Below are 15,167 nucleotides of genomic sequence, written 5' to 3'. Positions count from 1 at the left end.
AGAAGGGGCGGGGCTTGGGCTGCAGGCGCGGAGCCGCTCACCCGGGAACGGGAGCGGAGCGCGGCCCCGTGTGCGCGCAGTGGCTGGGTCCTGACCCCCCCCCACATCCCCACCTTGTCCATCCCGGACCCTCCCCGCACCCCCCACACCATAACCCCACATCCCTGTGCCCCCCATAACCACAGCCCCTGTACCCCAAAACATACCCCCTATGCAATGCGCCCAATGCCCCCCAAAGCCCACCAGACCCTACCCCCGATCCCCTCCATCACCCCCACACCCCCTCAGCCCCCCACACCGCAGCACCCCTATACCCCCCATGTCATATCCCTCCCACACCCTCACTCTATACCCCCGTACCCCCACACCATATCCCCTGTACACCCCAACCCTCACATCCCCCATACCATACCCCCCTTCACCCCAACCCCATGCCATATCCCTCCCACACCCTCACTCTATACCCTCCCCGTACCCCACACCATACCCCTATACCCCAAACTCTCACATCCCCCATACCATACCCCCCTTCACCCCAAAACCCCCATACCCCCCAGGCTTGACACCCCCCCATCAGCATACCCCCGCACCCCAATATCAAAACCCTCCCATACTACTCCCCTATACCCCCCATACCCTCCCGGTCTCCCCCCCCCTCGGCGCACCCCAACACACACGGGCTGGTTCTCTCTCCTTTAATGCTGCCCCTGGGGGCCCCGCCAGCACCCGATTGTCCCTCGCATCCCCACCCCGCCTCCATCCCGGGGGGCCCCGGGCGGCCCGGCCGCCCCGGCACAGGTTTGGGGGGCTGGTGTAGTGGTGGTGGTGGGGGGTGTAAACATTTATGGGGGTCCCGGCCCCCCCCCCCCCGGGGTCACCCCGGGGCAGCGAAGCACCGTTTCCTCCTGTCTTGTTTTTGGAAAAAGAGTAAAATTGGCCAAATTCCCCCCAAAATACAGCCGGGGGGAGGGGATATGTTAGTGCGGGCAGGGGGGGGCGGGGGAGCCCCCCACCGCACCGTGCCGCAGGTCGATGGGGTGTCGGGGGGCACCAGCGGGCGCCAGCACCAGGCCCCGCAGGCACCCGGTGATGCCGGAGCGGTACTTGCCGGCCGTCAGGCTGGGGGGGTCTGGGGCGCCGCCTGTGGGACACGGGGACATGAGGACATGGGGCACAAAGGGGTGTGGGGCACCCCATGGGCTCACCCCATATGGGGTCTCACCTGGACATGGGCATCGCACCCCCCATCCCATGGCCCATCAGGTGTCCCATCCCATGTCCACCCCGTATCCCATCCCATGTGCACCCCATATCCCATCCCATATCCACCCCATGTCCCATCCCATGTCCACCCCATATCCCATCCCATGTCCACCCCATATCCCATCCCATGTCCACCCCATATCCCATCCCATATACACCCCATGTCCCATCCCATGTCCACCCCATATCCCACTCCATGTCCCCCCATGTCCCATCCCGTGTATATCCCATGTCCCATCCCATGTCCACCCCATATCCCATCCCATATCCACCTCATGTCCCATCCTATGTCCATCCCATGTCCTCCCCATGTCCACCCCATATCCCATCCCATGTCCACCCCATGTCCCATCCCATGTCCACCCCATATCCCACTCCATGTCCCCCCATGTCCCATCCCATGTTCACCCCATGTCCCATCCCATGTCCACCCCATAACCCACTCCATGTCCCCCCATGTCCCATCCCGTGTACATCCCATGTCCCATCCCATGCGCACCCCATGTCCCCTCCCATGGCCATCCCTGCCCTGTCCCATCAATGCCCCCACCCCATGTCCCATCCCATATCCATTCCATGTGCCACAATGTGTCCTATCCCATGTCCCATCAGGTGTCCTGTCCCATGTCCCATCCCATGGCCATTCCCTGCCCCATCCCATGGCCCATCAAGCCTCCCCTCCCCATGTGCACTCCGTGTCCCACCCCATGGCCATCCCATGTGACTCATCCTGTGTCCAACCACAAGGCCATCCTATGTCCCATCAGGTATTCCACCCCATCTCCCATCCCGTGGTCACCCCATGGTACATCATGTGGGCCCACCCATGTCCCATTCCATGTCCCCCCCATGTCCTATCAAGTGTCCCCTGCCCTGCCCTATGTCCCATCACATCATCCCCACCCCAGTCCATCCCGTGCCCCCTCCCTTGTCCCATCGTATGTCCCCTTCCCGTGTCCCCATCCCATGTCCCATCCAGTGTCCAGCCCAGGAACCACCTATGTCCCATCCTGTGTGACCCCCGTGTCTCACCCCTGACCATGTCCCCCCCTGTGTCCCCTCTGTCCCCAGGTGCCACCGTACCCACGTAGATGCTGCCCTCGGTGTTGGCCATGATGTTGGTTCCTGGGGACTCCCCACTCACCGGCTCCTCCCCATCCACCTGCAGCTGCCCGCGACGGCCCTCCCTGCACAGCACCATCAGCACCCATCAGCACCAGCACCACCAGCACTGGCACCCATCAGCACCAGCACCACCAGCACTGGCACCATCAGCACCCATCAGCACCAGCACCACCAGCACTGGCACCACCAGCACCCATCAGCACCAGCACCACCAGCACTGGCACCCATCAGCACCAGCACAACCAGCACCAGCACCACCAGCACTAGCACCCATCAGCACCAGCACCACCAGCACTGGCACCCATCAGCACCAGCACAACCAGCACTGGCACCACCAGCACTGGCATCCATCAGCACCGGCACCCATCAGCACCCACCAGCACCAGCGCTCATCAGCACCAGCACCCATAAGCACCAGCACCACCAGCACTGGCACCCATCAGCACCAGCACCACCAGCACTGGCACCCATCAGCACTGGTGCCCATCAGCACCAGCACCACCAGCACTAGCACCCATCAGCACCCATCAGCACCAGCACCACCAGCACTGGCACCCATCAGCACCCACCAGCACCAGCACCACCAGCACTGGCACCCATCAGCACCCACCAGCACCAGCACCCATCAGCACCAGCACCACCAGCACTGGCACCCATCAGCACCAGCACCACCAGCACTAACACCCATCAGCACTCACCAGCAGCAGCACCATCAGCCCCATCAGCACCCATCAGCACCTGTGCTCATCAGAACCAGCACCCATCACCACCAGCACCCACAAGCACCAGCACCTATCAGCACCAACACCATCAGCACTGGCACCCATCAGCACTTGCCAGCAGCAGCACCATCAGATCCGTCAGCACCCACCAGCACCCTCCCCATCAGCACCCATCAGCACCTTTCACCCACCTCGTCACTGTCACCCGGTGCCACTCGCCATCATTGATGGGATCTTCGGAGATGATGGTGCCCTCACCACTGCCCAGCTGGTAGCTGCAGGGTGACATGGGCTCAGCATGGGGGCACCCATGGGTGTCACAGAGCAGCCCAGGGTGACACCGGGTCCCCCTCACCTGAACACCAGGTGCCCATCCTTCAAGCCGAGGCCAATGAAGTCTTTGGCTTTGCCACCCTCGCTGGGCTCCTGTGGGTGCAGTGGGGCAGTGAGCACGGTGGGGGCACCCTGACCCCCCCCTCCATGGGGCTCAGCACCCCGGGACCCCCAGCACCACTCACCGCCCCGTGCCACAGCACCAGCCCCTCAGCGCTGCCCGTCCGCAGCTCCAGCTCCATGGTCTCGGGTGCCTCGGGGGGGCTGCAGGGACAGGGGATGGATTGATGGGTGCAGGACCAAGGGGGGTTACAGTGTGCAATGGGTGCAGCACCCAGAGGAGTTACAGTGTGCAATGGGTGCAGCACCCCAGGGGGGTTACAGTGTGCAACGGGTGCAGCACCCAGAGGAGTTACAGTGTGCAATGGGTGCAGCACCCAGGGGGGTTACAGTGTGCAATGGGTGCAGCGCCCAGGGGGGTTACAGTGTGCAATGGGTGCAGCACCCCAGGGGGGTTACAGTGTGCAACGGGTGCAGCACCCAGAGGGGTTACAGTGTGCAATGGGTGCAGTACCCGGAGGTGGTTACAGTGTGCAATGGGTGCAGCACCCAGGGGGGTTACAGTGTGCAATGGGTGCAGCACCCAGGGGTGTTACAGTGTGCAATGGGTGCAGCACCCAGGGGGGTTACAGTGTGCAATGGGTGCAGCGCCCAGCGGGGGTTACAGTGTGCAATGGGTGCAGCGCCCAGGGGTGTTACAGTGTGCAATGGGTGCAGCACCCAGGGGTGTTACAGTGCGCAATGGATGCAGCGCCCAGCGGGGGTTACAGTGTGCAATGGGTGCAGCACCCAGGGGGGTTACAGTGTGCAATGGATGCAGCGCCCAGCGGGGGTTACAGTGTGCAATGGGTGCAGCACCCCGGGGTGGTTACAGTGTGCAATGGGTGCAGCACCCAGGGGGGTTACAGTGTGCAATGGGTGCAGCACCCAGAGGGGTTACAGTGTGCAATGGGTGCAGCACCCAGGGGGGTTACAGTGTGCAATGGGTGCAGCACCCAGAGGGGTTACAGTGTGCAATGGGTGCAGCACCCAGAGAGGTTACAGCATGCAGTGGGTGCAGCACCCTGGGTTGGCTGCAGTGTACAGTGGCTGCAGTGCTGTGTGAAGCCGCAGCACCCGGTGGGTGCCATGGGCAGGCTGTGAGCACAGCACCCACCAGGGTGCCCCATCCTTGTCACTCACCCTCGGGGCAGGAGGTGGCCGGGCAGGGCCAGGTAGGAGCCATCCTGGAGACTGACACTGAACTGTCCTGGGGCATCTGGGGGGGGGGATATGGGGGGGTCACAGGGGGTCCTTTTGGGTACCAGAAGGGGGTAAATGGGTGCTGGACCTACCGCTGCCCCCGCTGCCCTCCTGCCAGTCCTGCTCCAGCTCCAGGGCCAGACCTGCGGGTGAAGGATGGGGATGGGGTGTACGTGCCCCCCATGTCCCCCGTGTCCCCGGGGGTCCCCCCGTGTCCCCACGTCCCCACTCACGGTGCTGGCAGAGGGGGCCGCTGTAGCCAGGGGGGCAGAGGCAGGCGGTGCCGGTGCAGGTGCCACCGTGCAGGCAGGGCTGGCGCAGGCACCCTTCCTCCTCCTGCTCGCAGCGCGGCCCTGGGGACACCCACGGCATCACCCCATGAGGGGTGTGCACACACGTGTGAGCTGCATGCATGTGTATGCACACGTGTGCAAACTGCACCCATGGGGGTGCACGGCACCCATGCATACGCACCAACCCATACACGCATGCACTGCGCTATGCACACGTACACTGCGTACTGCACACACACGTGCAGCAGATGCACCCCCTTGCAGACTACACACATGCACATGTCTGCAGTGCACATACATGCACATGCACACACAGCACACATGCACAGCACACAGTATGCAGCACGGGGCACACGCACTCACAGCGCACATGCATGCACAGCACACACAGTGTACATGCATGCACAGGACACATGTACATGCGCACACACAGCACTTACCATACGCAGCACACACATGCACAGTGCACATGGATGCACAGCACACGTGTGCACATGGATGCACAGCCGCCACCATGCGCAACACACACGTGCATAGTGCACATGCTTGCACACACAGCATGTGTGCACACATCCATGCATACCTCCATGAACGCCTCCATCCATGCACACATCCATCTATGCACACATCATTGTACACCTCCATCCATCCATGCCCACTCATCCACGCACACACATCCATGCACACACACTCATTCATGCACACCTCCATCCACGCCTCCATCCACACCTCCATGCACACCTCCATGTACACATCCATGCACACATCCACGCACACACACATCCACGCACGCTCACATCCACCCATGCACACTCATCCATGCACACATCCATCCATGCACACCTCCATCCACGCCTCCATGCACACATCCATGTACACATCCACGCACACACCCATGCACACACCCACACGCACATCCATGCACACACACATCCAACCACGCACACTCACCCATGCACACACATCCATGCATGCACACCTCCATCCACGCCTCCGTGCATGCATCCATGTACACCACCACACACACATCCATGCACACACACATCCACCCACGCACACATCCACCCATGCACACACCTCCCCATCCATGCCCACCTCCATCCATGCCCACCCATCCCTGCCTACCTCCACCCATCCACACATCCATGCACACATCCATGCACATATCCATGCCCACATCCATGCACACACACCTCCATCCCTGCCCACCCATCCCTACCCACCTCCATCCATGCCCACCCATCCCTGCCCACCTCCATCCCTGCCCACATCCACACACACACCCATGCACACACACACCCATCCCTGCCCACCTCCACCCATGCCCACATCCACACACACCCATGCACACACACATCCATCCCTGCCCACCCATCCCTGCCCACCTCCATCCATGCCCACCCATCCCTGCCCACCTACCATCCCACCCATCCACACACACCATGCACACATCCACACACATCCATGCCCACACACACACACCTCCATCCCTGCCCACCCATCCCTGCCCACCCACACACACACCCATGCACACACACATCCCTGCCTAACTCCACACATCCACACATCCATGCACACACACCTCCATCCCTACCCACCTCCATCCCTGCCCACCTCCATCCCTGCCCACCTCCATCCCTGCCCACCCATCCCTACCCCACTCCATCGCTTGACTCGATTCCAGACGATTGTACTTCCTTTCCCACCCATCCCTGCCCACCTCCATCCCTGCCCACCCATCCCTGCCCACCTCCATCCCTGCCCACCTCCATCCCTGCCCACCTCCATCCCTGCCCACCTCCACGCACACCCTCACTCTCACCGCTGAAGCCGGGCGGGCAGCGGCAGCGCGGGGCGGCCCCGGGGGCTGCGGGGCGCAGGCAGCGACCCCCGTGCACGCAAACGGCCCCGGCGCAGGGCGAGCGGCCCCGGCACTGCCCCACGCCGCGGCTCCGCAGGAACCCATAGGGCAGCTCCAGGCGCTTCCCGTTGATGGACACCTGCGGGCGGGGGGTGAATGGTGAGCGGGGGGGGGGCAGCCTCGTCCTGCGCCCCACTGGGGTGCGGGGTGGGGCTGGGCTCCGGCTCCCACCTCTCCGATGCAGCCCTGGAAGGAGGCGTTGGTTGGGGGGCGCAGGGGGGGCTCGGTGCCCCCCAGGTAAAGCGGGGAGCGAAGGTTCAGCCCCAGGCTCTTGCCGGGCGAGGAGCGTTTCACCGCTGCGGCCTCGTCCACCACCAGGGTCCCGTCCTTGTGCACCCGCTCGGCCATCACCCAGTGCCACTGCCCCAGCGCCAGCGGCTCCGCGCTCCGCAGGACCGCAGTGCCTGTGGGGATGGGGTGGGGGTGTCACTGGGGGGGAGGGGACACCGGGGGTGGTTGGGGACCAAAGTGATGCCGGGGGACCCCACTGATGTGACAGTGATGCTTGGGGACACTGGCAGTATCTGGGGACCAAAGTGATGCCAGGGGACCCCACTGATGTGACAGTGATGCTTGGGGACACTGGCAGTATCTGGGGACCAAAGTGATGCTGGGGGACCCCAGTGATGTGACAGTGATGCTTGGGGACACTGGCAGTATCTGGGGACCAAAGTGATGCCAGGAGACCCCACTGATGTGACAGTCATGCTTGGGGACACTGGCAGTATCTGGGGACCAAAGTGATGCCAGGGGACCCCAGTGGGGTCTCTGTGATGCTTGGGGACACTGGCAGCGCCTGGGGACCAAAGTGATGCCAGGGGACCCCAGTGGTGTCTCTGTGATGCTTGGGGACACTGGCAGTGCCTGGGGACCAAAGTGATGCCAGGGGACCCCAGTGATGTGACAGTGATGCTTGGGGACACTGGCAGTATCTGGGGACCAAAGTGATGCCAGGGGACCCCACTGATGTGACAGTGATGCTTGGGGACACTGGCAGTATCTGGGGACCAAAGTGATGCCAGGGGACCCCAGTGATGTGACAGTGATGCTTGGGGACACTGGCAGTGCCTGGGGACCAAAGTGATGCCAGGAGACCCCACTGATGTGCCAGTGATGCTTGGGGACCCTGGGACCATCTGGGGACCAAAGTGATGCCAGGGGACTCCAGTGACATCAGGGCACCCTGGTGGTATCTGGGGACCACACTGGTACAATGGGATACTGGTGATGGCCATGGAACTTGGCAGCACCTGGGGACCCCAATGAGGGCAAGGAACCCCCAGTGACACCAGGAGACCCCACTGATGTCCAGTGACACTGTGACCTCAATGAGGCCAAGGGACCCCAACAGGCCAAAGGACACATGGGGACCCCAATGATGCAGGTGGCCCCCGGCAGCACCAGCTCACCCCACCTCTACCTGGTGCCACCAGCACCCCCGTGCCCGCTCCAGCCCACCTGAGCCCAGCTCATAGCGGAACTCGAGGTGGCCGCCAGCCATGGACAAGGCCACGAAGTCCTCCACCGGGGCGGCTTTGCCGGCGCTGAAGAGCAGGAGCCCGTCGGGAGCCAGCGGCAGGAACTCGGCCTCCACCCGCAGCTCGTGGTGCACGTTGGTGAGGGGCGGGTAGGACACGAAGGCTCCGGCCTCGCCGAAGGACGGCACCGTCACCGCCTCGCCTGCGGCACCCCCGTCAGCACCCAGCGTGTGGGACCCCAGCCCCATCCATAGGGTCCCCAGCGTGGTCCCCATCCTGTCCCCATCTCCCCAGGCCGGTACCCAGACCTGCGCCCATCTCCCCAGGGTGGTCCCCAATCCCCCCTCCCCATCACTCCCATCTCCCTGGGATGGCACCCAATGGCCCATCTCCATCACATCCATGAAGCCCATCTCTCCAGATGGAGCCTATTCCCCAGGCCCCATCACGCCTGTGTCCCCAGGGTGATGCCAGCCCCATGCCCGTGTCTCAGGGTGGTCCCCAGCCATATCCCCACCTCCCTTGGGTGCTCCCCACCCTGTGCTCATCTTGCTGGGGCACCCTCCGTCCCGTGCCTGTATCCCCAGAGTGCTCCCCACCCCATCACCATCTCACTGGGGCGGTCCCCATCCCATGCCCGTATCCCTGTGGTGCTTCCCAGCCACATCCCCATGTCCCCAGGGTGGTTCCCCTCCCATGCCCATGTCCCCAGGGTGCTCCCCAGCCATGTTCCCATCTCCCTGGAGTGTTTCCCATCCCATGCCCATCTCTCATGGTTAGTCCCCACACTATGCCCATATCCCCAGGGTTCTCCCCACCCCATCCCCATCTCCCCAGGGTTCTCCCAACCCCATCTCCCCAGGGTTCTCCCCACCCCATTCCCATATCCCCAGGGTTCTCCCCATCCCATTCCCATATCCCCAGGGTTCTCCCCACCCCATCCCCATATCCCCAGGGTTCTTTCCACCCCATTCCCATATCGCCAGGGTCCTCCCCACCCCATCCCCATATCCCCAGGGTCCTCCCCACCCCATCCCCATATCCCCAGGGTTCTTTCCACCCCATCCCCATATCCCCAGGGTCCTCCCCACCCCATCCCCATCTCCCCAGGTTTCTCCCCACCCCATAACCATGTCCCTGGCATGGTGACAGCCCCACGTCCCCCTGCGCTCACCCTCGGTGCACCTCTCCCCGCTCTTGCCCAGGTGGCAGCGGCAGGTATAGCCCATCCCATCGGGCCGGTTGACACAGGTGGCATCAGCCCCACACGCCTCTATGGGGTGACACAGAGCAGTGAGCACCCACCCAGCACAGACATCAGGGGAACGACGTCCTGCAGGTCGGGGTGTCCCCTACCCGGGTGACAATGCGACGCCTGTGAGTACTCGCAGTTGCTGCCGGTGAAGCCATGGGGACAGCGGCAGACGTAGGTGCCACTCTCGGCGTCCTGGCACACGCCACCGTTCTATGGGGGGGTGACATCGGTGTCGGTGATAGGCGGCCATGGGTTGCCATGGGTGGGCATCACCCCTCCGCCACCACCACCACCACCACCACCAGCACCACCCTCACCTGGCACGGCTGGTCCTGGCACGTGGGACAGCTGGTGATACCGTGCGCCTGCAGGTCCATGTCCCCAAAGGCCACCTCCTCCCCTTGGATGCGGAGCTGGCGCACGCAGCCTGCGCAGGGATGGAGATCGGGGGTCACGCGATGCTCTGCCCCACACGGTGCCCCCCCCCCCCCAAAACCCCATCACTCACCCATAAACCCACGGCTGAGCCCCGTCTTCTCCAGGGCGCTGAAGTCGGGGTAACCCCCCAGGTACAGCTCCTCGTTCAGGTCCAGCCCTTGAAACCTCCCCTGCAGGGCACACAATGGGATGGGCGCCACCTCCAGCACCCTGACCCCCACCCAATGCGCACAGCACCACCCCCAAAGCTCTACCTGGGAAGTGCCATTGACCGGGGGGTGCCCCTCCAGTGCCAGTGAACCCCATGTCAGGTTGCGGAGCAGCCGGATGCTGTGGTACTCGCCCAGGCGCAGTTGTGTTGGGTGCCGGATGGTCGCCATGCCCGAACCGGCGTCAAACCTTCGTTATGGGGGGCACAACACATGCAGGTGGGTGCTGGCACCCATCTATCCCCCCCCGACCTTTCCCTTTTCCCATAGCACCCACTTGTGGGTCTCACCTGAACTCAGGGCGCCCGCCCACCAAACCAAAGGAGATGAAGTCGGCACCGCTGGTTTTGCGCTGCCCGTTGTAGAGGAGGAGCCCTATGGGGTGGCAGTGGGTCAGGAAGGATGGGCCCCACTGGGCCACGTCCTGGGGACCCCAAAATACCCCCAAGGTGGAGGAGGAACCCCCCATAGGTTGTGGAGGGGCTCAGACAGACAGGGAATGGGAGGTAAAGGAAGGGGATGATGGAGGGAGGGTGGAGAGGGAAGGGAGGAGGAAGAGATGGAGGGGACATGGAGGAACATGGGGGAACAAGGAGACAACAGTAAAGGACATGGGGGGACATGAGTGGGGCATGGAGGGGCACGAAGGGAACATGGAGGGAGAAGGAGGCAACATGGAAAGGATGCGGAGAGGACATGATGGGAAGATGGAGGGACATGAGGGCACATGGGGTGACACAGGGGTCCCATCAGGCCTCACCATCAGCAGCGTCCGGCCGGAAGGTGATGAGGATCTCAAACCTCTTGTAGGCATCCTTGATGGTGGGCAGGGGCAGGAAGGAGCGGGGGGTCTGCCCAAAATAGGGGAGGAGGCGCTCTGCAGGATGGGGGTTAGGAGGTGAGTTAGGACAGCCCTCATCCTGTCCATCCATCCATCCATCATCCATCCCTCCATCCATCATCCATCCAACATCTATCCATCCATCCCTTCATCATCCCTCCATCCATCCCTCCATCATCCATCCATCCATCATCCCTCCATCCCTCCATCATCCCTCCATCATCCCTCCATCATCCATCCATCCGTCCATTATTCATCCATCCCTCCATCATCCATCCATTATTCATCCATCTCTCCATCATCCATCCCTCCATCATCCATCCATCCATCATCCCTCCATCCATCCATCATCCCTCCATCCATCCCTCCATCATCCATCCATCCATCATCCCTCCATCATCCATCCATTATTCATCCACCCCTCCATCATCCATCCATTATTCATCCATCTGTCCATCATCCATCCATCATCCCTCCATCCATCCATCCATACAACATCCATCCATCCATCCATCCATCCATCCCTTCATCATCCCTCCATCCATCCCTCCATCCCTCCATCATCCATCCATCATCCATCCCTCCATCATCCCTCCATCATCCATCCATCCACCCTTCCATCCATCCCTCCTCCTCACCTCGGACCTTGAGCACGTAATACGCTGTCTCCCGGCCGCGGTGGTTGGCAGCAGCACAGGCATAGACACCAGCATCCTCATGGCTCACAGCCGGCAGCGTCAGCACGTTCCCCTCCACCTTGGCACCGGCCGGCAGCTCCCCCTCCAGCTACAGCATTGGGTGAGCACCCATGGGGCACCCCCACCACCCTACACCCCATCCCACATCCCTCCTTCTCACCTTGCTCCAGGTGATCTCCGGCACCGGGAATCCCGATGCCAAACAGGGCAAAACAGCCGCGGCTCCCACCGAGACCTCCTTCACCTCCGGCTGCCCGGCGATCTGGGGGGTGGCTGCGGACACACGGAGCTGTCACCCCCCCTGCGGTGACACCGCGCTGGGCGTCCCCAGCCCCACATCCCCGTCGTCACCTTGCACGTGGAGGATGACGTGGGACTGGACGGTGCCCACGGCGTTGGTGGCGGTGCAGCGGTACTGCCCGGCGTCCGCCCGCTCCACGCGCTCGAAGGTGAGGGTGCCAGCGCGCACCAGCACCCCGGGCCGGATGCGGCCCCCCACTTTGCTCCAGGTGACGTGGGGACGGGGGTCGCCCAAGCCCAGGCACTCCAGCTCCACTGAGGTCCCGGCGAGCACCGTCTGCACCGCGGTCCGGATGTTGATCAGTGCCCTGGGGAGAGCTTGGGGGGGGGACGACACAGTGGGGCTTTGGGGTGTCCCCATGGCATCATGGGCACAGGTGCCAACCGGGCGAGTGGGAGATGGGGAGAAGTGGGGTGCTTGAGAGCGTGGGGGGGTCCATTGGGTTGGCTGTGGCATGGGGAGAGGTTGGGGGTGTTGGGGTACTCATGGGTGTAGGGAGAGATGGGGAGTACTGGGATGCCCGTGGGAATGGGGAGAGATTGAGGGTGTTGGGGGGCCCATGGGCAAAGGGAGAGATTTGGGGTATCAGGGTGTCAGTGGTATATGGAGAGATTTGGGGTACCTATGGGTGTAGGGAGAGATGGGGGGTACCAGGCTGCCCAGGGATGTGGGGAGATACAGGGGCATATTGGGGAACAGAAAGAAGAAACTGGGGATACAAGGGTACCAATGGCCATGGGGAAAGGGGGGGTACTGGGGTGCCCGAGTGTGGAGAGAGATGGGGGGATATTGGGGTGCCCATGGGAAGGGGAAGACATAGGAGGTACCAGGGTGCTAATTGGCATGGGGAGATGAGGGGTACCAGGATGCTCATGGACGTGAGGAGAGATGGGGGGGTACTGGGGTGCCCATGGGCATAGGGACAGATGGTGGGTACCGGGCTACCCATGCTCATGGGGGCCAGGTCGAGAGGTGCCCGTGTCCCCCAGTCCATGGGGGCTGCTCCTACCCTGCATGGTGAGGGTGGCCCTGTCCTCCGCCTGCCTGCCTGGGGCGCTGGCCCGGCACACGTAGACCCCCTGCGCGCCCCACGCCAGCTCCGGTATCCTATGGGACACAGGCAGGGGGTGGGACACAGCCGGGAGGTGGGACCCCATGGGGGGAACCCCGTGCTCCATCGCTGCTCCTCACCTCAGCACCCCGTCCCGCACGCTGTGGTTGGGGGGCAGCTCCCCACCGTCCTTCAACCACTCCAGATGCACCCGGGGGTCCCCAGAGACAGCACAAGTGAATTCAGCCGTGCCGCCAATGCCCCTGACGAGGCTCCCCGGTGTCACCCGCACCACCAAGGGACCGCCGATGGCATCCCCACCGTCACCGGCATCACCTGGGCGGGATGCAAAGCCTTGATGGCACCGGTGGCACCGCGGCGGTGGTGCCCGCGGCTGGGGATGGGGCTCACCATGGACGGCCACGCGGGAGAAGGCCTCGGCGGTGCCCACGCGGTTGGTGACGCGGCAGCGGTAGGTGCCGGCATCGGCGGGCAGCGCGGGGCTGATACGCAGGAGGCCGGCGCGGTGGCTGGTGCGTGCCGAGAGGCTGCCGTTGAGCTTGTCCCACGTGTAGAGCAGCGGGGGGGTGCCATGGGCCAGGCACTGCACCTGCAGCGCGTCACCGGCGCGCACCGCGGTGTCCTCCGGCAGGCTGGTGGCGTATGGTGGTGCTGCGGGGATGGACGGTGCCGTGAGCACCACGGTACCGTGTGTACCCAGGTACCATGAGCATCCAGTACCAGGAGCACCCCAGTACCGTTAGCACCCTAAGACAGCCAGGATGGGATAAGGGATAGGGCAAGGAGGGCTTTGGTGGGAGCCATTGGGAGGGGGTGGTGGAGATGGAGATGGGCATGTGTTGGGATGGACAAGAGCTGGATGGATCCGTGAGGATGGGAGGGATGGAGAACCCCGAGATGAGATGAAGAGATGGGCATGTGCTGGGATGGATAAGAGATGGATAGATCCATTATGAAAGGGATGGATGGAGGTGAGTGAGAGAAGATGGAGAGATGGATGTGAGGTGGTATGGCTGAGTGATGGATGAATCCACAAGGAAGAGTTGGATGGAGGGATGAGTTCGAGAGGAGGTGGACAGAAGGGCATCTGCTGGGATGAATGAGATGGATGCAGAAGGGATGGGTGCAGGGATGTGGCAAGAGATGGAGAGATGGGTGTGAGCTGGGATGGTTGATGGTTGATGGATGAATCCATCAGGAAGGGGTGGATGGAAGAGTCTTAGAGGAAATGGAGAGATAGGTGTGTGCCGGGATGGGCACATGCGGAAGGGATGAATGGGTGAGTTAGGAGATAAAGAGGTGACCATGTGCTGGGATGGATGGGAGATGGATGAATCCACAAGGAAATGATGGATTGAGTAGTTTGAGAGGAGGTGGAGAGATGGATGTGAGCTGGGATAGCTGAATGATGGATGAAACCACGAGGAAGAGATGGATGGAGGGGTGTGAAAGAAATGGAGAGATGGACACGTGCTGGGATGGATGAGAGATGGATGAATCCATGAGGAAGGGATGGATGGATGAGTTTGAGAGGAGATGGAAAGATGTGTGTGTGCTGGGATGAATGAGATGGATGGCTGCACAAGGAAGGGGTGGATGCAGGGATGTGAAAGCAGTTGGAGATGAGCGTGAGGTGGGGTGGCTGAGTGACAGATGAATCCTCAAAGAGGTAAATGGAGGAGTTAGAAGATGGAGAGAGGATGATGTGCTGGGATGGATGAGAGAGAAATGACTCCACCAGGAAGGAGTGGATGGAGGGTGTGAGAGGAGATGGAGAGATGAGTGTGAACTGCAATGGATGAGTGACGGATAGATGCATGAATGGAAGAGGAGAGAGCAGTAGTACCCTGTGTGCGCACAGGGATGGGACCAGCAGACGCACACATCCATGGGAAAGGCTGGATGACAGAGAGGCA

At 62.4% G+C, this 15,167-nt stretch overlaps 1 protein-coding gene across 1 annotated transcript in view; it reads right to left on the bottom strand.

The window, feature by feature from the left end:
- Positions 1-681: 681 nt before the first annotated feature.
- The window catches only part of HSPG2 (heparan sulfate proteoglycan 2), a gene marked incomplete at its 5' end in the record, with an annotated part of 41,897 nt that continues 27,411 nt past the window's right edge, over positions 682-15,167 (bottom strand). The window contains 24 exons of the mRNA XM_057412646.1: positions 682-1,141; positions 2,347-2,450; positions 3,302-3,385; positions 3,466-3,536; positions 3,629-3,707; positions 4,686-4,761; positions 4,838-4,888; positions 4,979-5,098; positions 6,861-7,038; positions 7,131-7,363; positions 8,418-8,639; positions 9,612-9,710; positions 9,794-9,902; positions 10,010-10,119; positions 10,201-10,300; positions 10,385-10,529; positions 10,630-10,714; positions 11,100-11,216; positions 11,819-11,966; positions 12,039-12,151; positions 12,230-12,496; positions 13,189-13,286; positions 13,371-13,566; positions 13,642-13,902. Coding sequence (XP_057268629.1) covers positions 978-1,141; positions 2,347-2,450; positions 3,302-3,385; positions 3,466-3,536; positions 3,629-3,707; positions 4,686-4,761; positions 4,838-4,888; positions 4,979-5,098; positions 6,861-7,038; positions 7,131-7,363; positions 8,418-8,639; positions 9,612-9,710; positions 9,794-9,902; positions 10,010-10,119; positions 10,201-10,300; positions 10,385-10,529; positions 10,630-10,714; positions 11,100-11,216; positions 11,819-11,966; positions 12,039-12,151; positions 12,230-12,496; positions 13,189-13,286; positions 13,371-13,566; positions 13,642-13,902 — 3,230 coding nt within the window. The remainder of the gene's footprint in view (positions 1,142-2,346; positions 2,451-3,301; positions 3,386-3,465; positions 3,537-3,628; positions 3,708-4,685; positions 4,762-4,837; positions 4,889-4,978; positions 5,099-6,860; positions 7,039-7,130; positions 7,364-8,417; positions 8,640-9,611; positions 9,711-9,793; positions 9,903-10,009; positions 10,120-10,200; positions 10,301-10,384; positions 10,530-10,629; positions 10,715-11,099; positions 11,217-11,818; positions 11,967-12,038; positions 12,152-12,229; positions 12,497-13,188; positions 13,287-13,370; positions 13,567-13,641; positions 13,903-15,167) is intronic.

Source organism: Pezoporus wallicus, unplaced genomic scaffold (genome assembly GCF_028554395.1).
Source record: "Pezoporus wallicus isolate ANWC-B61680 ecotype Strahan unplaced genomic scaffold, APGP_CSIRO_Pwel_v1 contig_11294, whole genome shotgun sequence".
NCBI classification, from domain to species: Eukaryota; Metazoa; Chordata; class Aves; order Psittaciformes; family Psittacidae; genus Pezoporus; species Pezoporus wallicus.
The sequence above is the reverse complement of the archived record's forward strand: the minus strand, read 5'-3'. Positions and strand labels throughout refer to the sequence as shown.